The 23,044-nt window shown below is 37.4% G+C and overlaps 1 protein-coding gene across 5 annotated transcripts in view; it reads left to right on the forward strand.

Moving 5' to 3' along the window:
- Positions 1-18,622: 18,622 nt before the first annotated feature.
- Positions 18,623-23,044, forward strand: part of LOC145787312 (anillin-like) — a 44,171-nt gene continuing 39,749 nt past the window's right edge. For 4 of the 5 annotated variants that reach the window (XM_082599031.1, XM_082599035.1, XM_082599036.1 and 1 more), the window contains exons 1-4: positions 18,623-18,740; positions 18,858-19,029; positions 19,420-19,515; positions 19,961-20,026. In XM_082599031.1, coding sequence (XP_082455157.1) covers positions 18,711-18,740; positions 18,858-19,029; positions 19,420-19,515; positions 19,961-20,026 — 364 coding nt within the window. In that variant the 5' untranslated portion in view covers positions 18,623-18,710. The remainder of the gene's footprint in view (positions 18,741-18,857; positions 19,030-19,419; positions 19,516-19,960; positions 20,027-23,044) is intronic. The other variant, XM_082599034.1, reaches the window with a different exon arrangement.

The following is a 23,044-nucleotide window of genomic DNA, read 5'->3' on the forward strand; positions in this document are numbered from 1 at the left end:
CCATCTGCAGAAAAAGTGAGGGCAGGGGGGCATCCGCCCCCCCCTGCCCCCCCCGCTTCCGGCGCCCCTGGTGCTGTATTCGCAGGCCGGCACTCTTGCTTGTCCTAAAATAAAACACGACGACATCAACAAAAAAAAGTAACTTACGGTAATAATAAATCTGTGATACAAATCAAATGTTACCGGCCTAAATTATAAACATTCAAACATCAGAGATTTATGGCAAACAAAGGTAAAATAGTTTCGGTATATAAATTTTTAGGTTACTTATACTCTTTGTGCACTGAGCTTATTAAATAACATCAATATGATGCACGTGTTGATTTTTTCATTGTGGTACCAATTCATATGTAGCCTATCACTTTCAATCGACTAAATAAATCGTGCTTACCTTGTCTGACGCCGAACTTGACGTGCTTGAGCTACTTATCCATTCGGCCTCGGGTAATTTTGATGGTCCAGGTATGTCGCCTTCCTCCTCGTGGAAGTCATCGGGAAGTTTTTGTAGCCATTTTTCAATATTTTGTGCTTATGAAACTGCTGATCGATCAACCAATAACATTTGAAAGATACCTTTAGGACCAATTTTTAGCGTTTGATGATTGATCCATCAGATAAGCTCTTTCTTCCAATGGAATTTTGGCATTTGCAGAGAATACACAGAGAATGTGCTCTTTCTTGCAATCCAAGAGCTTGCAGTTGACACGAGTAGGCTATCCCTGCATGCCACAACTTCCAGCGAACAAATACATGCCCAGATTAGCTTTTGCTTGGCCTTTTGCGTGTATGCAGTTTATATTCTTAACCAATTTCAATAAATCTTTAATTTTTCTGTTGGTGGCTTTGTCAGAAATCAAACGTAGGCGAGGATTTAGCTTACTGCTTGCCAGATACTAATTAAATCCTCGCTGATGCGCAAAACAATACCCCAAATATTTCTTTTAATTTTAGCATTGTTAAGGTGGTAATAATATTGAATTAGTTGTTTATAAGTGCTAGGTTCCGTTTTGGCAAGCTCGCAAGGGTCTCCTCCATGATGCTGTTCACTTTGTCGTGTTAAACGCGGATTTTCTTTTGGCATGTTTCAATAAGAGTTTGTAAACAAGAAAGTTTATCACATAGGCTACTAGCTGAAATTAAATAAGATTTAAAAAAAGCTTTGTTTAGATCAACTGATTAACTGGCTTTTCAAATCATTTCTCAAAACGATCTATTATATTCATAAGAAGCACATCTCCAACGCTGTAATGATAAGCTGATTAGGCTACTCAATCTTAATGAATAGCCTAAGTATCTAGAGACCCCTCAGGCTTATAACAAGCACTAGGCCTACAGTCTATCATTGAATTAAGTGCTTAATTTCAATTCGAGCTAAACAATAACTTTTTCACTGTTCAGGTTTCCTATTCTTATAAAATTCTGCTAACTTACTGTGATTAGGTAGGCCTACATCGTCTATAAAGTATGGAGAAAGTCATCGCGCGTTTGCGGCTGTTATGACGACTTCCGCTAACGGCGCTACATATTAGCTCTTTTCAAAAAAACGCGGGGAGCAACTTTTAAGAATTTAATCGTATTTCCGCAAGCGATCGTTGCACTTTACTTATTTTTTTTACTTGCGAAAGATGTTTTTCACTTATTGGCAACTACCAGTACTTTATTCCATATCAAATTTTAAAATCGACCTGCCCTAATAACGAGCCATCTCGAAGATGTGAAACAAGCAGGCATTGAAATGAAAGCTGACCGGGAAGAAGCTAGGAGCAGAAAAGGAACGACTTTTATGTGTTTTGACCTGCAGCAAACCATGTCTTTGCCCAAGTTATCTACGTCCATTGCCTTTTTATTTGCGACAAGTCTGATTTTATAACCTGGGAATACATATGGTTCAAATGAAAGATGATGGTGATGTGGAGGAAAATGGTTTCATGTTTTCCTGGGTGGAGAATGAAGGTGTACGGGGGCCTGATGAAATATTGTCATCGTTGCATGCCTTCTTTTTAGAAGCTGATATTAGAGGTGATAAACTTTTAGCGTGGTCTGATTCGTGTGGAGGGCAGAATAAAAGTTTTTTACCATCACGTTCTGGCAAAAATTGCTCCTTTCTGGAAGATTCAAGGAGATTTATCACAAATTCCCTGTTGTGGGACATACATACATGGACTGCGATTGAGATTTTGGATCAATAGAGAAGCAACTTCGACGACGCCAGACTGTTTATTTACCATCCCAGTACAAGGAAATTATTCGTGACACGAAGCACAGAAACAAGTACATTGTTTATGATATGTCAAACAACTTCTACCGCTTCAAAGATCTTCCTTCACACCTTGGGTTGGTGCGGCGAAAGAAAAATGAGGAGAAGGAGGATTTCTCTATTCAGAAGGTTTGCGCTTTGCGCATTTTAGAACTTGGCAAGATTAATTAGAAATACAGCTTCAACGAAACCACTTGGAAAACGGTAAATATCCAACACAAACGAAAAAGCCAGAATCTCTTGGACACCATTGACATGGCAGCTCTTAAAAAGAAACAAGATTTCTCATACCGGATTGCTGCGAAAAAATTAGCAGATATACAAAAACAAATGCCTTATATCCCAGAACAACACCGCTGGTTCTACGAACGCTTGGTGGAGCGTGACAGCCATGAGGATCGTAAAGATTGCTAAGCAGTTTCTGTTATATTACTTTGATTACTTTTGCTGTAACATGCAGTGTTTTTTAAACAAATCACGTTTTTCAATAAACAACACTTTTTTCAAAGTTTGTGAAACACTGTGGATAAAGGTGATATGTCAATTTATGTTCAAATAAACAAACAGTAATTTAAGCAAGATGTCATATCGATGTGAAAGATAGTTCTAATCATCACCAGCTATCGAAAGATTAGAAAAATATAAGGAATTGGGCAGATGCGTGAACAGGGTAACTTTGCAAAGTTATGAAACTTCAAAAGGCTTTTTCTCGAAAACAACTTTTTTGACGTATCACCTTTTTACACTTAATTTATTTTTTTTTACTGTGTAATTTGTCAATCTGTAGCCTACATCAGTTGACTGATAGCCTAATTGCGTAATTAGCAGCAGTGCTGCCAGACCTTTTTTTGAATAAATTGTACTGTGTGTCATGTCGTAAAAATCACTTCACTTCGGTAGCTTGGTTTTCTTCATACTGTGTCAACTTGCCATATTGTTTTTTCTCAATTTGATTTCAAATAAATTTTCAAATTTTTCTCACTAAAGGCTACCTTTTAATAGGCTATAAGCAAAAATGCATTAAAATCACAAAAAACTTGTTTCATTTTTGACGTTTGTAAATGTTTTAAAAAATTAAACAAACTGAATTATCAAACTGTATCTGAGAAAAAAAAAGAGTAGTATGTAACTTATGTATGTTTGTTTATTTAATCGTATCCTTGCTTCCTTGCTTTTGATTACTTTTTTTTTTTCTGAATTCGTACGGTCACACTGAGCCGGTTTCCTGTAACTTTTGAATTGCTGGTCTTTTATGACATCACATTTCATTTTTGATGCCTTTGAAGACTCTCAAAGCAAACGTTTAGGAAACTTGTTACCTTTTGAATTTCTTTTATGTGTAGCCTAATTAAGGTTAAATCGCCCTTGCACTTGCAAGTGTTAATTGTAATTGTAGGACTATTTTCACAAAAAACATTTTTTTTTTTTCTATATCTCTTCTAGGTTTGGTGGCTGTACAATTTTAAAATAGTGGTAGTTTAGCTAGTACTGTTTTATCGATGTATATTTTAAACTTTTGGGTTTTGCCATCTTTCCCTTTTGTTGGTGTCAAATGCGTATGTTTACTTTGCCGTTCTGTACATATTTGCGCCAGCAGCAAAAATAAATTGAATTGAAGTCCTAACCCCGAAAGAGTGGAATCTTTACTAAAAATCCCGCCTCCAGAAAGTAGTAAACAACAGCTGAGGATTGTCGGTTTATTTGCGTATTATGCGCAATGGATTTCGCGTTATTCTGACAAGATTCAGCCTCTAATTCGAAACACTACCTTTCCTCTGAATGATGCAGCCCTAAACTCTTTCGCGACGTTGAAAGCTGAATTGGCTCAAGTTACCAGAGTTGCCAGATCTTTTCAAAATTTCCAGCCCAAAAGCAATTTCAAACTAGCCCAATATTGTTGCTTGTACAAACTAGCCCAAAATTAGAAGAATTCGTTCACAAAATCAGTCCAAATTGACGAAACACAATCAATCATCAAAGATCTCATTTGTTACACTGTAAAAAAAAAACACCTAAACAGTAAGGCGCAGTCCTAAATGATGCAAAATACAATAAGGATTTAAAATTAATTGAAGCAAGAAACAACAAAAACGTTGCTTACAAAAAACAATGAAAAAGGGAACATTGAAACTATTTTTTCATTCTGTTTACTTCTGCCTAATTGCTTGTACCACTAAATGATTGTTTAACAGATTAGTTGTTGGAATATTATATTGTTTGATGCTACATTCGAGTCTTCGACCTTCATATTAAATACTGTAAAAGTACACATAAATGCAATGATTTACACTCAAACTTACACATTAAGTTGTTACACTTTGGAAATCACATCAGCAGTTCAAAAACAGTGTCTGCATTAGTTTCTACATCACTAGTGTTAGCTTGGGAGGCGCTTTCAACAGTGTACATATCCGAGGTAACAATAGGTACATGGCTTGTGTTGGTTGAAATTGGTTGCAACAAACACCAGAACGAGCCATGTAACCCCGAATACGTAGTAGCCTACCGTATGTTATTCAGAAGTTGCTGTTGCATTCGATTTCTTTGTTTATTTTTAGCAATGTTCATTACTGAAAAAGCTAGTTCCACTGCTGCATTGCTGAAGAGTAATGAAAGCAGGGAGAGAACAAATTGTGCAAGTTCAACAAAGTCGTTTTTTCCAGATGCATCTTGGTGATTTAACACTTCAGAAAATTTAACCGAAAAAAGTTCACCTAAAATTCACTCTGATTCATTCACTGTAAAGCGAAATTTATAGAATTTCAGTGAAAACTGTTCTGATTTTTTGCTATTTTATGCTTAATATTGCTCCAAAGACAAGCCCGAAAACCCGCAGTAAAAAACAAAAACAAGCCCAAAAACCCGCAACCCGCGACTGCTCAATTTTTCCCGCAACTCTTCAACCAAACTAGCCCAATACCGCGGGAAAACCGCGGACCTGGCAACCTTGCAAGTTACGCTTGGGGTGATAGATGAAGACATTTCATTTACAGTAGAAACTGACGCATCTGACATTGCCATTTCAGCCACTTTAATTCAGAACGGGCGACCCGTTGCTTTTTTTTTCCAGGACACTCCCCAAAAGTGAAAAATTTCACTCAAGCATAGAGAAAGAAGCGACGGCAAATATCGAAACCATTCGAAAATGGAGTCATTTTCTAGCGGGACGCCGATTCAAACTTGTCACAGATCAAAAATCGGTGGCATTCATGTACAACAGCAACAACCATGGCAAGGTAAAAAACGCAAAAATTTTGAGATGGCGACTGGAACTATCACAGTACGATTATGAAATCGTTTATCGAGCAGGGAAGTATAATAGGCCTACTGCTCCCAACACTTTATCTAAAGTGTATTGTGCAACCATGATGGACAATTCGTTGTATGAAATTCATGCAGCCTTTTGCCACCCTGGAGTAACTCGCACAGGCCCGGATTTAGGGGGGGGGGGCAGAGGGGGCAGTTGCCCCGGGCCCTCGAATTTTTGAAGGGCCCCCCTATGTGGAAAAAAATGTGATTTTTTTCCTTTTGGCCTTTAAAGTTTCTGCAAAATGCTGTGCAGTACTGGACTGATGCTATTGTAGACGTAGAGATGGTTTTTCGCACCGTAGGCTTGAAAAAAAAATTTGCACGGGGGCCCCCCAATCTAAAAGTGCCCCGGGCCCCCCATCAGCTAAATCCGGCCCTGAACTCGCATGCATCATTATGTTAAAACAAAGAATTTGCCTTATTCTATTGATGACATCCGTAAAATGACATCCGCTTGTCTGAGTTGAAACCTAAGTTCTACAAGCCAATTGAAATTCCATTGATAAAAGCTACGCAACCTATGTAGCGCTTAAGCATCGATTTCAAAGGACCTTTACCTTCTGCTACGAATAACAAATACATTCTGACCGTAGTAGATGAGTACTCTTGATTTCCTTTCGCCTTTCCTTGTAGTAAAGTAGACACTGAAACTGTAATCTCGACCTCGTGCATGTCTAGTCTTTTTGCGATGTTTGGTAAATGTGGTTATGTGCATTCGGATAGAGGTGCATCGTTTATGTCTAAGGATTTTGTGTCTTACATGTAGGCTACAGTTTGCGTATTCCCACCAGCAGAACCTCTATATACAATCCACGGGCTAATGGCCAATGCGAAAGATACAACGACGTAATTTGGACTTCTGTAAAACTTGCTTTGAAAACTCGAGATCTTCCTATTTCTAAATGGGAGTGTGTTCTACCTGATGTTTTACATTCTATGCGCTCTTTATTATGTACTGCAACGAACGTGACGCCACACGAGCGATTTTTTAATTTTCAGCGTCGTTCAAGTCTAGGTCTTTCCATACCTACTTGGATTAAATGTCCTCAAAAGGTTTTATTGAGACGAAACGTTCGTGCTAGCAAGTATGAACCGCTTGTTGAAGAAGTGGAAATGACTCATGCAACTCCGAACTACGCGCACGTTCGTTTCGCGAACGGACGCGAAACCACAGTGTCAATTCGTGACATCGCTCCAACTGCTCGTGGTGGCCTTGACGAGTCGACTCTTAGTTTGCCGGATCCCGGGAGTCCAAACGAAGGGTTAAACAATCCACCTGTTGAATTTCCCGAACAAATAACAACTAATAATGAGCCTGTCAATGAAGATGCACCTGTCCCGTCATCGGAAATTCATATACCGACTGATTCCAGCGAGCGCCCCATGCCCCGGCGCTCATCACGTTCAAGGCGACCGCCAAACAGATTTGTAATTAATTAAATGTATTTAAGTCTTAGCGCCTTTAATTTTATGTTGATCCCTATTGATAATCTATGGAAGGGGTGAATGACATGTTATTGATTTAAGTTGCATTGTAATTTACGTTGTTGCTGATTGCTTTGTTACGTTGCCTTAAGTTCCTTTGTCGTTTTTACTGGTGTTTATTTTCAGTCTGATTTCAGTTTGCAGTTTATGTCGTCAGAACAACCTAGCTGCATTTTAGCGTAATAAACTTCTTAATAGAGGAATTGTAGATGGTTTTACTACACAGTTTGTGTATTATTTCGTTGTTTTTGTTTTGGATATGGACAGCTTTGTCTGACGCAAATAGCCTAAATAATACATAAATAATCAGCTCCTCGATTTAGGCACTTAGCCTAAATCGACAAAAATTGTTTTTTTTCTTGCTTTTATTTCAATGCAAAGTGTTTGATTTTTTTTTAATTGAATTGAAATTTTGTTGCTTTATGTCAGTGGAAAAGTGACAAAAAGTGTCATAAATTGTTATTTTGGGCTCAAACTTTGTAATAATACGTCGCCTGGATTTGATTTGTTAAATTTAATCTGAAGAAAACATTATTGACCTATTGTGTTATTCGGTTACACTCAATTATTTCTCATTTACATTCGATTCAATTTGTTTGTCAAATTATACGGTCACATTGCGCTAGTTTCATGCAGCCTAACAGGTCACACTGAGAGTCACTCAGCCATTTCTTTTATGACAGAACAATAGGCCTATACCTTTTTTTAAACTGTGATTATTTTTGTATTGTAATACTGTTACTGAAAATGTTTTTACTCGTAGCCTTGTACTATTTATTGGCTTGAACTTTTCTTGGTTGCACTGAAGTTTAAACGCCCTTGCTACAAGAGTTTATTGATTTCAAAAGTTTTTCCTATTTTTAATCACCCGGAATAAAGTTTATATTTGAATAAAACCTCAGGACTTCACTTGAGGATCGCAGCAGCACATGATTTCTTTTCTTTCATTAATATTACTGAACATCAGCCTATCTTGTTTCAACGTAATTTGCCGATGCTTGACATTTGTCACATTAAGAACTGGGAAGCAGCTGACTCGATGACTTTGTTTTGTTTGTTTGTTTATCTTTATCCTGCATTGTGGGAAAGCGGACTTGAGCGCTATGCATCGGTGTACGCCTTCCGACGTACACCTGACCCACGCTGCAGCCGACGGTAATGTCTGTTTCCGGTTGTCTACTTTACTTATGACTTAAATTTGGTACTACCCATTACTCGAAATCGATCACTGGGTAGAGGCAATTATCGTAAAGTTTCTTGCCCAGAGAAACAACAACAAGTGCGGGTGGCTGGAGTCGAAGTCTTTCGCTGCTTCCTGTCTGTTGTGGTATTTAGATAGCTATGGTACTATTTTATTCGTATTGTGTATAATTGTACCGTACTATGGTTGCAACAGACAAAATAAAAGGTTTCTCACTTCTTTCTCTCTCCTCATTTTTGTTTAAATAATTACAACAAAATCACTGAACCATATCATGTTTAAAAAGTGGCAAGCTTGATTACCTTTCATTTGATATTTCATGTAAGCGCGAAACTTTGATTTCGAAATATTTCTACTTGTTGAAGTTCATGACTTTAAGCAGTAAGGCAGAGTCAGGTTTTTGCTTTTGTTTTTTCTGAGCATACTAGTACATTAAATAAAAATGATTAGAAGTGATAGTTACAATGAGAACAGAATATTTAGTTGCTGCATCCAAACACAGTTCTCAAAAGTGTACTTCGAATGCTGCTTACCATTTGAGATCTTGATCTACAATCTACTCTGGCGATCTACTCTTTAGGGTGGCAGCTGACATAGATGACCTTACAAGTCTTTCGTTGCCATCCTGTTGTGCTGATAGACACTCAATTTGTATGTACTTTTTGTTTGTTTATCGCCAGCAAAACAATAAACTGAACTACCGTACATCTTAGATTAAAGGTTTTACTTAGCCTATATAAAACAGTTAGTCATAATAAATTAAAGTAAAATTTTGATGACGGGATAATACCCCAAAAAAATTATAAATGCTGTAAGTCGTAGTTTAACTTGTCTTATCCTAGTTTGCCATTAGACTTGGCAGCAGCGTACCATGCAAAACTATATTTGAGTGGCTATTTATCATAGTGTATCTGGAATGAAGTAATAGAGTATAGGCCTATAGCAGGACTGAAGTAAAACGGGTGCAACCTAATTTGTACCATAAACAATTCGTACCGTCAGTTCGTACCTTGAAAAGATCAAGAGAAAAAATTAAAAAAGCCGTAGTTGCTAATCGCAGTTTCCGCAAACATTTTAAAAGGGTTAGGGTATCTGAGTAATCGCTATTGAATTAACCATTTCAGTATCGGTATCCGCAAACAAACAAACTGAAAAGATCGAGTGAAAAAATAGAACATCGCTAATCGCAGTTTCCGCAAACATTTTAAAATTTCCGGCAATGCAAACATTTTAAAGTTTCCGGTAATGATTTGCTGAAGTCGCTGATCGCAGTTTTTGCAAACATTTTAAAAGGGTTAGGGTTAGAGTTGATCGGAGTTTCCGCAAACATTTAAAAGGGTTAAGTATTAGGGCTAGGGTGTTTCCGCAAACAAACTGAAAAGATCGAGAGAAAACAATAGAACAAAGCCGAAGTCGCTGATCGCAGTTTCCATTTTTTTCTGCAGTTTCTGCAAACATTTTTAAATTTCTGGTAATGATCCTAAGAGTTTGCCGAAGTCGCTGATTGCAGTTTCCGCAAACATTTTAAAAGAGTTAGGGTTGATCGGAGTTTCCGCAAACATTTAAAAAAGGTTAGGGTTGATCGGAGTTTCCGCAAACATTTTAAAATTTCTTTAAATGATCCTAAGAGTTTTTGTTTGTTTACGGAAAATTTAAAAATGTTTGCGGAAACTGCGATCAGCAACTTCGGCTTTTTTAATTTTTTCTCTCGATCTTTTCAAGGTACGAACTGACGGTACGAATTGTTGGATGCAACCTAGTTCGTACTCTGAACAGTTCGTACCCTAAAAAGATTAAGAGAAAAAATTTTAAAAAAAAGCGGAAGTCGCTGATCGCAGTTTCCGCAAACATTTTAAAATTTTCCCCTTGAAAAGATTGAGAGAAAGATAGCACAAAGCCTAAGTCGCTGATCGCAGTCAGGCCTGGAAAAAATGGGGAATCCGGGAATGACATTCCCGGGAAATTTGTCGGTTGCGGGAAATTTTTACCGTAAAAATCACGTTACTAACGTCTTTCATTCACCGTCAACCGTCATCGTAATTTGCTGACACATTGCAGTTCCGACACTGATTCGTATAACTGCGTATTTACGACCTCCAACCGAAAAATTTCCAAACGTTTGCGGAGGTACAAAAACATCCACAAATAAATAAAAACATTAGCGACGAGCTGCTCATTCACTGGAATGGGCCACACATAAGCAACTGTAATAGCATCGTGAAACAGGCTCTTAATTTACATCTCAAAGGAAAACTCTTGCATTTTAGTACTAATGACGTTTGCTCGAAAATGAACAAAGTGTCTGCTGTGGTAGATAGACTAAACAACAAGAAATCGTCACAATCTTTTATGTCCTGGTAATGTATTTGTAGTAATTTCTCATGAGCAAAACTTGCTTGCGGTTTCATTGATTTACTAAAGCAGCTGTTTTAGCGTCGTAATTTTGATTTTGTTGTCAAATTGATTAATGCGTTTCGTTATTCTTCGTGTAGCGGATTGATTGTTTTGTAGGTTGCAGAAGTAATTTTCGCAATGTCTTGTGTTCTCACTCAGCGAAACTTGCTGTGCATTCAGCCGTCTGGCCGTTTTTTGTGCTATATGCCCATATCGCTTTTCATAATTGGTTATGCTATTCAATTCATATACAATGCACATACTATCACCCGTTCGAGCATGAAACGTTGTTATTGTCAACTTGTCAAGTATGATACGTAACAAGCGGCTCGTGATGTCGTATTGTTTCATGACATTCACACGGTGGTCGGTAAGTCAGTGGATCTAATCTGTAAGCATGCGGCGTCTAATTTATTAAGCCTATTGTTGTTCCAATTTATTCCGATCAAAGTGGGTACATCAGACACAAACAGTGCGCCGTGCCTGCTTACGAATAAAATACGATACCGTACCAAGACTGTTTATTTGAACTATGAAGCTACAGATGACCGTCTATAATATATTTTTTGCGTGAGGCTTTTCGCCGAAAAACTGTAAACGGTGTAATTATGATGTCATTATCGTGATTGTAAGCCGCGGGAAATATTTTCGCTAAAAACAGATTCCCGGGAAGGTAAACATTTTTTCCAGCCCTGATCGCAGTTTCCGCTAACCCTAACGCTAACCTTCGCTCATTGCAGTTTCCGCAAACATTTTTCCGCAGTTTCCGCTAACTCTAACCATAGCTAAACGCTAACTAAACGCTAACTCTAACCTAACGCTAACTCTAACCATAGACTAAACTATGCTCTAAACCTAACTCTCGCTGCTCGCAGTTTCCGCAAACATTTTTCCGTAGTTTCCACTAGCCGCAGTTTCCGCTAACCCTTACCTTAACTCTAATAGAGTAATCTATGCTCTAACCCTCCCTGATCGCAGTTTCCGCAAACATTTTTCCGCAGTTTCCGCTAACCTTTACCTTTAACCATAGAGTAATCTATGCTCTAACAGGGGTCAATCTTAACTTTTTTTTTCACTAGCCCACCGGACTATTTGCTCCCCGTTTTCACTAGCTCGCACGATTTTTCACAAGTCCAACCAGTTTACTGACTTTTCACTTGTCTGATGTCGTATTAAGGTAAGTGTTTTGGCTTAGACTGAAACTAACTAAAGTAAAGGCTTTCAGATTTTAGTACGCACAAGAGAGCAACAATACGCACAAAAACACCTTCTTGTACTACAGACGCAAACAATGCAATTTTAAAACATAAAAAAACTTTTCACAGGCTAATATTTTCACTAGCCAATCGGACTAGTACTGCAACATTTCTACTAGTCAGCGCAAATTTTCACTAGCCATTGGCTAGCGGACTAGCGTTAAGATCGAACCCTGCTCTAACCCTAACCCTTGCTGATCGCAGTTTCCGCAAACATTTTTCCGCAGTTTCCGCTTACCCTAACTCTAACCATCAAGTAAACTATGCTCTCTAACCCTAACCCTCGCTAATCGCAGTTTCCGCAAATATGTTTCTGCAGTTTCCGCTAACCCTAACCCTCGAGTTTGTGTGCGGAACTGCGGAAACTTTGATCAACGACTTCGGCTTTGTGCTATTAAACCGCGATCAGCGACTTCGGCTTTTTTTAACCTTTTCTCTTGATCTTTTCAGGGTACGAACTAGGTTGCACCCCGAATTGTTCATGGTACGAATTAGGTTGCATCCAAGTAAAACTTAGATTAACAAAGTTTAACTATCCACTTAACTGACATGCTACAGCCTGCTTAATTATGCTATATGGTAGCCTACTTCAAATTGAAGATTAAAAAACATTTAGGCTACTGAGGTGATTACAATAAGACGATGCAAGAAATATACATCTCTGTTAATGGCTAGGCTACCTAGGGATAGTTAAAAAAAAATGTTATCATTTTTTACATTTTGTTTATTTGTTTTTTTCTTTTTTTATACTAGATTTCCAATCGTTGCATACATTTTTTAAAGTAACAACTGTTTTCATTTATCATATCAAAGAACTGCAAAAGAAAGTGTTGAATTATACTTGCTGAATAACTTATTATAAATTAGTTTAGTTTTGACTGAGTATGTAAGTCAAAAGTGTGGTTGCATGCTCAGCAAGTGGTATCAATTTACCACCCAATTTCAAATATACTACAGTACCGGTACTAATGATGAATATGAGGACTTTTTGGTCACAGTGGCGACCATGCTAACAGTCGATTTCATTTGTTGCTTGTTTGAATTTGTTTTGTTAGCTTGTTATTGCAGTCCTGTCATTTGTTTCATTGCATATAGGACAAGCCTTAAAGTAGCCGGCGGACATGGCCGCTAAGTAGTGCTTGAATTACCGCTGGTGCTACCTCCTCAGTCGGCCAATTTGGCCGCCGGTTTCTTCAGCTAATTATTTAATTTTGCAATAGAATGATCGTGGATTAACTGTCGAAAATATCTAGTGTCAAAAAGTGTTGCAAAACTAGGTCAGCACGTCATAATCACCACTGTTGCATTGTGCGGAAACATTTGCTATTGTATGGAAAATATCCAGCTGCGATCACCAGCTATAAGTCTTGTTTGTAATTCCCAAAGTTTATTTTAACAAAGTGTTAATCCGAAGTGCTAATTTACATTGGCTGGCAATATTGTCTTTTTTATGTTGATTCAATGTTGTAGAACATTAAATCATTGTTAAAAAGGAGAAGTACCCAAACAACAAAATTCGTCATTTTTACCCTGATTTAACCACTGCAAACGTAGAATCAATATAAAAATGACGGATTTTGTTGTCTCGGAAGGTTAGTTGACATACACCTGTCTTCAGAGTTGAGAAATGTTTCCGCTGTGGGTTAGTGACTTCACACCCTAAATGGTGACATCATAACGGTATAAATGGTCAGGTTTTATGAAAGGCGGCATGCAGTTGAAACAATTTAGTGTCGTTCCGCAATACCGGATTAACAATCCCGATAAAGCAGTTATTGCGTGGTACAACGATTCTATAGCAGGACGCCCAGACTTCAATGTTCAATAACACTAAGTGATCATTTTGGCATTGTTGCAAGTTTAATTTTATTTACTTGTGCTATCGTTATTTTGTATTTTGACCTCCAAGCACGCAGATTTGGCCGCTGAGAAGGAGCTCTCGGTAGGCCACGATGGCTGCCGGACAAAAACACGAGTTTTAAGGCCTGTAATCATACGCGCCGACTTTCGGGGGGGCCGGGGGGCGGCGCCCCCCGTGAATTTATGATTGAGGGGCAACAAAAATCGCTATTACAAGTGGTGTTTCAAAGATAAAATACTATACGAAAGAGATTTTGATCATTTAAACAGACTTAAAGAATGCCGAAAGCGAAAAACAGCCTACGTTGCTCTCGCCCGCAAATCAGCAGCTGATCGCATTGCTTTCTCTGGAACGTGAATTACTACTGAGATGCGCACGGCATGCACGCTCACAGTCACACACTGCTTATCGTCCCGCGCGTGAGGAGCAACTTCAAAGTCAAAACGCGTGGTAGCGAAAAAGCAAATGCGAGGTTGCATGTTTATTCTCATTTCACGAGTTATCCAAACGTCCGTTGGATTTTTGATGACTTCAAATATGAAATCGATTTTAGTAAACTTTATCGAGTTGAAACATCGACGCAACGAACAATTACGTGAATACAGCTTAAAGAAAAAATGCATTTTTCAAAACTGTCATCCGTGTTTTGCTTCAATAAACACTGTATTGATGTAAATATTGTGAAAATATATACATCTCATTCATTGCCATACACTCATCAATATACACTCCTGCGCTACCGTGTAGTAGCCTATAGTACTCGAGTATAGGTCGAACCCCTACTTTTGAGCTGAAAATCGGTGATATTTCCTTCTCCAGTGTATAAGTCGAATAGCTTCCGACACTACCATTCGATGGTTCATCTAAGTATTGGCATTAACATACTTGGAGGACATTTCAAAGTAGATCTTAGAGTAACTTATGCTGCTGGAATAGTCACGTAACTATTCAGGGCAATATTAAGTAAACCAGCTAAATTAGACACGCTATTTTCAACGAGGTCTTCCCGCTGTGAGATCAATTATGATTTAACAGAACGCATTTTTTTGTTCACAATGTGTGAGAATTAAATCGAAAACCGATAAAAGAAAAGGTGTTCTATGGTCTTGGTCGCAGATATTGCCTGCATTAACGTCGTCTCTTACCGCTATTATCACCTAGCCAACCTGACATCATTGTTTTATGCGGTCGCTAAGGTTAGACATCGACTTGTCTTCAACGATCATAGAATGTTACGTAATAAGAACAATTACTGTTACACTGTATATCCTACACGCAATAATAAAAAAATTGATCTTTTCAAACAGCTCTTTCTGCTGTTTTGTCTCGTGAGGTTGCATATATTGCTCAATGCTCAACAAGTGCATAAAGTTTAGAATTGACAAGAAATCATTGAATATGAAAATTAAGTTTGAACCACTGCCAATACAGGTATTCAAAACTTTTACTTCGGCCTTTTACTCCGTAATCTACGTCTGCAATGATTTTTCTGCAGCAAAAATGCGTTCATTTTGTAAACTGCAGAGCTGGAGACAACAGCTTGTCCCGTGTATAAGTTGAACCAACCTGTCTTTGAGGTAGAAATCACTTGCTAACATCTCGAGTATATACGGTCATTCGATAAAAGACTAACTTATTAAGACTTTAGATAAAAAACAAAAGAGAAAACACTTCGCCGTTGTTAACGCTTTGAAGGTAAGTAATTAGCAAAACGAGCGAAACGAGGTAATAAAACTGATAGCGGGTTTCCACTCTGCTTAAGATTATAATTTTTTTGCGTTTTATTTCGATAGCTTCACTGTCTTGATCATTATTCACTCGCACGAAAAGGAAATGAATCGGCTTGTTTTCCAACTGTTCCAATTATGAGCTAACAATATCAAAATTTTTGCGACTAGACATACTGCATGCGTAAAAGTAAAACTAATCGTTTCAAGCAGCGATTCTAATAAATTCGGTTTGCGATCTAGGTGTCAATATAAACAAGACAGTAAGCTTAATCAAAGGCTATTTTAATTGAGTAAAATAGCGTTCTCGTTATGACGTCATCACCTTTCTCGCCCCCCAAGGTTTTTTGAAAAGTCGGCGCCTATGCCTGTAATATAGCCTATTATGATAGCTATTTTGCTGTTCTTTAAAATCTAATTTGTAGATCTGCAGTCAAGTTGACTGATACACGTTAACTTGTCGATAAAAAGAAGTAGAGAGTACCATACTAAACTCAAACTTCACTCAACCAAAATTCATCAAAAGATTGAACTCTTTTCCTAATCTTTAAGCTGCCACTTTTCGGTGACATGTTCCATTAAATTAAAAAAAAATCTTCAAAATTTAGCTTCTTGATTGAGCAAAGGAAAATTATCTATTCGTTTTGTCTACAAAACTTTCAAAACATTTTAAAGATTGACAATCTAGATCAGTGATTCCCAAACTGTGAGCCGCCACAGATTCTCAAGTGTGCCGCAAATCTTTATGGAATTTTAGAAAAGAACTGTATAAATATTTAAATTAAGACATGCATATGCGACTTACGGAATGGCCCGTTTCGGTGAGTTTGATTCGGAGAGTCCGATTCGGAGAGTGCCCTATTCGGAGACAGCCTTTTTCGGAGAGTTCCCTATTCTGAGATTTTTTTAATTTTTTTTTGAAAATTATCAGGTACCGTAGCCTAATTATCATTGCCGCTTTTACATCGTTTTAACGTCGCTAAACGTTCAAATCGTGCAGAAAACAATAGAAATAAAATGTTTGAACAATTAAATGAAAACTCGTTGGTACCGTAGCCTAATTATCATTGCCGCTTTTACATTGTTTTTACGTCGCTAAACGTTCAAATCGTGCAGAAAACAATAGAAATAAAATGTTTGAACAATTAAATGAAAATTCGTCGGGTACCGTAGCCTAATTATCATTGCCGCTTTTACATCGTTTTAACGTCGCTAAACGTTCAAATCGTGCAGAAAAAAATAGAAATAAAATGTTTGAACAATTAAATGAAAATTTGTCGGTACCGTAGCCTAATTATCATTGCCGCTTTAACATCGTTTTAACGTCGCTAAACGTTCAAATCGTGCAGAAAAAAATAAAATATTTGAACAATCAAATGAAAAGTCGTTGGTACCGTAGCCTAATTATCATTGCCGCTTTTACATCGTTTTAACGTCGCTAAACGTTCAAATCGTGCAGAAAAAAATAGAAATAAAATGTTTGAAAAATTAAATGAAAAGTCGTTGGTACCGTAGCCTAGTTATCATTGCCGCTTTTACATCGTATTAACGTCGCTAAACGTTCAAATCGTGCAGAAAAAATAGAAATAAAATGTTTGAACAATTAAATGAAAAGTCGTTGGTACCGTAGCCTAGTTAATGTAGTTATCATTGCCGCTTTTACATCCTTCTAACGTCGCTAAACGTTCAAATCGTGCAGAAAAAATAAAAATAAAATGTTAAAACGATGAAATGAAAATTCGTCGGATTTCAACGTTTAGCGACGTTAAAACGATAGGCCACACATTTGGTTATCTGTTACTACAATGTAAAAATAAACTGTTAGACTAACTGGGTTCTTGGAACAAATTTTTGCTGGTCGGTATAACTAGGCTACGGTACTCGATAATTTCCTTTCAATCCAAGCTGTAGGCCACACATTTGTTGATCCAAACTACTGGTAATCCATGATTTATTTATTTTGTAACATCTTCTTTTTTCTATTTTCCCTTTATATCTTAAATTTTTCTGAAGGTGTTGCGGCCGTGCCAAATTTCTTTCAACTCAATCACTTACTTCGGTCACAAGCACGTTTTAACGTTCGCGTTTTGTCGCTTCTACCTTTGCTATGTTGACGTGTATTGTTTTTGATATGATGGTCACAAATAAAAACAATTCAACTGAACTGACATGACGAATTTTAATTTAATTGTTCAAACATTTTATTTCTATTTTTTCTGCACGATTTGAACGTTTAGCGACGTTAAAACGATGTAAAAGCGGCAATGATAACTAGGCTACGGTTCCCAATAATTTTCAAAAAAAATTTCAAAAAATCTCCGAATAGGGAACTCTCCGAAAAAGGCTGTCTCCGAATAGGGAACTCTCCGAATTGGACTCACCGAATAGTAGCAGACCCGCGACTTAACCTTGTCTTAGTACGAGCTGTTTTCGCAAGTGGAAAGTACGTCAAGAGCAATTTTACCCCTGTGCTAATTAATCGCTAATAACGAGAGCTATGAAAATCACAGAGCCAAAATATTTTACCAGATAATAGCCATGTGTATTGTGCGCATGGAAATAAAAGTTTTTTCAACAAATTTATTGAAATAAAGTGTTTGATATAAAAAACGTCAGGAAGTCGGTTTTCATTCTAACTTCCAAAAAATAGCTTCAAAATGTACGTAAGTGTGCCGCAAATGTTTTATAAGTATTTTAGTGTGCCACAAGCTGAAAAAGTTTGGGAACCACTGATCTAGATAAATACGCTCCAATGTCGTTTGTTAAAAGTGCTTTTCGTGTTCACTTATTATTACGCAGTTGCAATCTTTCGTAATTTGCTTTTTTATGCATCAAGATTGATTAGGAATCATGTTTGAAAACTCCCAGTCGCAGTTTCAATTGTAGGCTATTTGACTTCTAGTTCTATGTATAGTTTCATAAAAAACGTTACTTGCATTACGTTTTTTCACTCATAGTAGCTTCTTGATTAGGCTAGTCCTTGTAACGTCAGCCACAATTCCATTTGAAACTAAGCGGTACCACAGGGATTGCTTACATTTATAGCTCTGAAGATGACGACAGTATATTTTTTGAAACATTCGCTGAACATGAGTTTAGCATCTACATTTTGGCTCAATTTATTTTTTGTTTAGATTAATCATAGTTTGTTTTTGAATAGCAGGCTTATTTTAATTTTAAAGCTGTGTAATTTAGCATTCTTATTAAAGTATTCAAAAGTATGAGTTCGGCGGCTGATGATTTTACTCAGGTACTTTTGCTGTTTTCATCAAATTTGTTCCATCCAATCAAAAACTTTGCAATTTTTTTTTTTAATCGCATGGTACTCAAGCTCGAACTTTTATGTATACTTTGCCATGTTTCACAGAAACTTCTAGATCGGACTCGTGCAAGAAATGAAGCTCTTCAGCAAAAGATGCAAGAACATTTATTTCAAGGTCGGAAACGTCGTCCGCTTGAAACTCAGGAAAACATTGATACTGCTGCAATTGTGCACTCTACATTAAAGACCAATGACAACATTGAAAATTCTGAAAATGGTAACCTGTTTGAGTAATTTTGCTTACATGTAACTACTGTACGTCTGTCACCCTACACATCAATACAGTTCAGTGAAATACTGGAATATGCATGCGACATCATTATTGTATCTTCTTCACATGATAATTGCATGTATCTTCATGTGTTGGCAGCTCCATTATGTTGCTTATTAAGTCCAATTTAGTTCGGTTCAGAATTACTGAATGTATAGGAGTGGCAGAGAATCGTCCCCCGCTTAATAAGCTAAAATCGTCCTGTCCCGAAGTGGGCTTAATTGGCGAGGACTACTGTATTCTTGTTCGCATTGTATTTCACTACTTCTATTTATGAAATGATCTATTGTTCTACTACATGCTGCAGACGTTAGCCTGCTAATTTTCACTTTATAGCTGTTTCAGAATCACCTAGCAAGAGGACACGAATGGATCCTGGTGTTATTGACGGAGATTCAATGAAACCTGAGGCTGTGGAAACAAAAGCTGTAGGCAAGTGTTCATCACAATTAATATACGTTTAAAACATTGCTTTAAAGCATATGATATATCATATAAATAAAATATGACCTGGCTGCAGCTTCGAGCTTTTTTTTATCAGACTGTAGGTCTAGCTCCTGAGCTTTTTGATGCCGCTTTACCATTTCAAGTTTGTGGTGAATCGAAAACAAATATAGTAAGATCACACTGTGTAGAATGGCATTTTATGCTGTTAAAATTGGTGAAATTAATTAATTTTATAATCAGTCGAGCATAGGATACTGCTTTTAAATAGGTATAATAATTATTTTATTGATTAAAATACATAAAAATCTTGTTCTTGCTTTTCAGTTATTCTTTTTATCGCCTTCTGCTTTTGGTTTACTATTCTTGTTTAGTGTTAAATGGTGATCTTGCAGCAAGCATGCTCGATAACTCATAGTTCAATTTTGTTCAGGAGAAAAATCTGTCAGTGAGCGAATGCAGAAGCTTTTAAACCAAAGGAAACAATGGGAAGCCGCAGGTGTGAAAGAAATTGCTGACAACATTTATTTCTATTTCCCTCATCTTTTAAATAAAAATAAATATTGAAATACTGTAAAAATCTATCCAATACTGAGCTGCATTGTTATCAACTTATTGTCCTTAAAATTTCCTTGATAGAAAGTTTACTTCTGAACGTTGGCAATTTCGTGGTGTCTTAAACACCTTCACCAAACATGGCGCCTGCATAAAATGTTAGCTTTGTTATATACGATTTTATTCATCTTTTTTTACATACCACATGCGCTACGTGGAAGAATATGCAATGATATGACAGCTTGAAAAATATATACTGTGATACAATTAAACATCATTGCATGCATAGTAGGGTGATTCAAAATCGATGAAAAAAAAATTTTTTTTGAAATATTTAACTCTCACCCCCTAAAAGTGTGATGAGTAAAGCAATAATATGAAACATAAAAAAAAATTTGTCCCACCTAAAGGATTAGTGGTGGCACATCCAGTTTCAATTTTTGCAAATTGGATGAAATTTATTAAAAAATAACATAATTATTATTATGTCATTGAAATGGTAGATTTACTGATTCACATTATTCCACAAAGGAAGAACAACACCTAAAACACAAATACATGCTAAAAAAAGCTATCAAAGCTAGAATACAACCTGACAAATTAACACACACAAAACAAACAACAAAAAATTCGCGTTTTTGTTGGATCAACAATACTTGATAAATATCAAAAACACTGTCTTAAAAAATCATCAAATATTTACAAAGATTCAATGAATGCAGAAATGTTATTTTGTAATGTAGATATGTGTTCAGCGTTATCACAAAGTTAATGCACATTATTGGTTTTCAATCTGGCTCACAACGGTATTCTTACACTGTCTGGAAATTTTTTTGTTGCTCAGTCACCTCTTGAAGAAGAAACTGAAATTGCTCTTCAGTCTCCGAAAGCAGCTTGTTAAATCGCTGTACCAGGGCCACACCTCGTTCGACATGATCGTTAGCCACTTTTAGAGCCAACACCTGTGTTTTAGCTTTGGCATAATCATCTCTGTCATCCCAAGTAATCGGATCTAATGAAAGGAGCTCATGTGAAATGTCTGGCTTATGGGAAAATTCCATAGTGTCTTTTGACATAAAGTCCTGCAGCTCTTTTTCAGCAATTCTGGACGGAGGTTGTTTTTGCCCTCCAGGTTTTGTTGCATTCTGAGAGAGCTCATCATTTTCCTCTTAGTTTCCAAGCTCACCGAGGTATTAAAAAAAGCCAGAGCTACTAATTCTTCTGACACGTACCGTACCATATGTGGTGTGAAAGTTTGTTTGAAGTAGCTTTTGAAAGACCTGAGCAGATATGTTTATACCCTAAGACTAAGAGCTATTTCATTAAATTAAGATCTTGTCGTGGAGCTTCACTTGGCAAAATGCAAGTAATCCATGCTTTCACATATACTAATGAAGCAAAGAGTCAGCTTAAATTGGCTGCGAAAAAGCCAAATCTATTAACAGTACAATACCTTGGGCTTGGACATCCATCGAGTGTGGTGGAATGCACCTGGACAGCGGAAGGCAACCCCATTGTGAGGTTGTTCTCCTAAAAAAGTTATAAGCAATTCCAGCAGGTCTCGGTAATAATCTCGTGGGTGTCTTACAGACAATTGTTCATTTGCAAATGTCAACAGATCTGCACAAACTGGCTAGATGAAGTTATTGACATGTGCATCAGTTGGGCCTGGCTGGTAATTGGATTGATCAATAAAGTTCCATTTTTCGTGAAACCGCTTGAAGAGGCTGATGCCTGGAGCAGAGGACATATCAAATTTTGTTTCAAATGTGCTTTTCAAAATAAGTTCCATAATGTGATATCTGCAAGCAAAGTGAAGCAACTTTTCCTAAGTTTTTGCTCCAAGAGTGCATGCACCAGCGTGTTGGCCGGTGTTTGAGGCAGTGGTGTCAAAGCACATGGCCCTCACTTTCGCACTAACTTCCCATTCTTCAAGTGCATTAAAAACAGCAGTTGCCATTATGTCTCCAGTTCCTGAAGCAAGTTTCGGTACCCAGAGAAGCTTGGAAATGCTGTGACCGGAAACTGGTATTGGTAAATGGTCCACATGCTGCTTGCCTACCAGATCTTCGAGGAGCTTGCCATCCCAATGCACTTTTAATGGCTCATTAGGATTTTAGAATGGAACTGATCTTTTATTTCATTCATAATTAATGTTTAGTCGATACTTTTGTCAATGGTGTCTTATGGTAGAAGAACTTAGCCTGAATTGAGCAGGGTCTCCACCCACCCCCGCCACTGTTTCTGCTGATATATTACACAGCTCTCGTGTCAGTGACCCCTGTGCGATCTAACGCAGCTGCAAGACCAGGTGATGACTTTTTCAGGCACTCTTTCTTCTGGTTTACGAAATTACTGCCATGTGCTTGTAATATTTACCCAGTTTTTGATATATTCTACAGTAGCATCTTGACCAAGAATTTCTGTGGTTCTGGTCAAAACGATGGTAGATTGGTAGTGTAACGCATATAGGAAAACTATGAAAATTTTACATGGGCTGTGCCACCTCTAAATGATGTCTGATTTCAAAAATCTTTTGGAATACATGTTTTTGCATGATGCATCACATATCTAAGGGGTGAGAATGATGAAAAAAAAAAATTGTTTTTTTTGAATCACCCTAATGCATAGTGGGATAATATTTGATAGAAACATCATATGTTGGAGACTATACTGTGTTGACGATTTGGCAAGCACCTATTGATTGTGGTCATTTCTACCTTCAAATTCTAGTAAATTCGGTCCTGCACACCTGCATGGGACAATAGAAGTATAACTTAGAACAGATTTGAATGTTACTCTACGGCAGCGTTTCTTAACCGGGGGTGCTAGCACCCCTTGGGGGTGCTGGAGTAGACTGTAGGGGGTGCTAAATGCATGCAGTATAATAGCAAAAAATTCCATTTTACTTTTCTGCATTGTTTCGTCTTTCTGCCAGCATCGGCAGGTGCCATATCAATGA

This window comes from Aplidium turbinatum, chromosome 18 (assembly GCF_918807975.1).
Source record: "Aplidium turbinatum chromosome 18, kaAplTurb1.1, whole genome shotgun sequence".
NCBI lineage: Eukaryota > Metazoa > Chordata > Ascidiacea > Aplousobranchia > Polyclinidae > Aplidium > Aplidium turbinatum.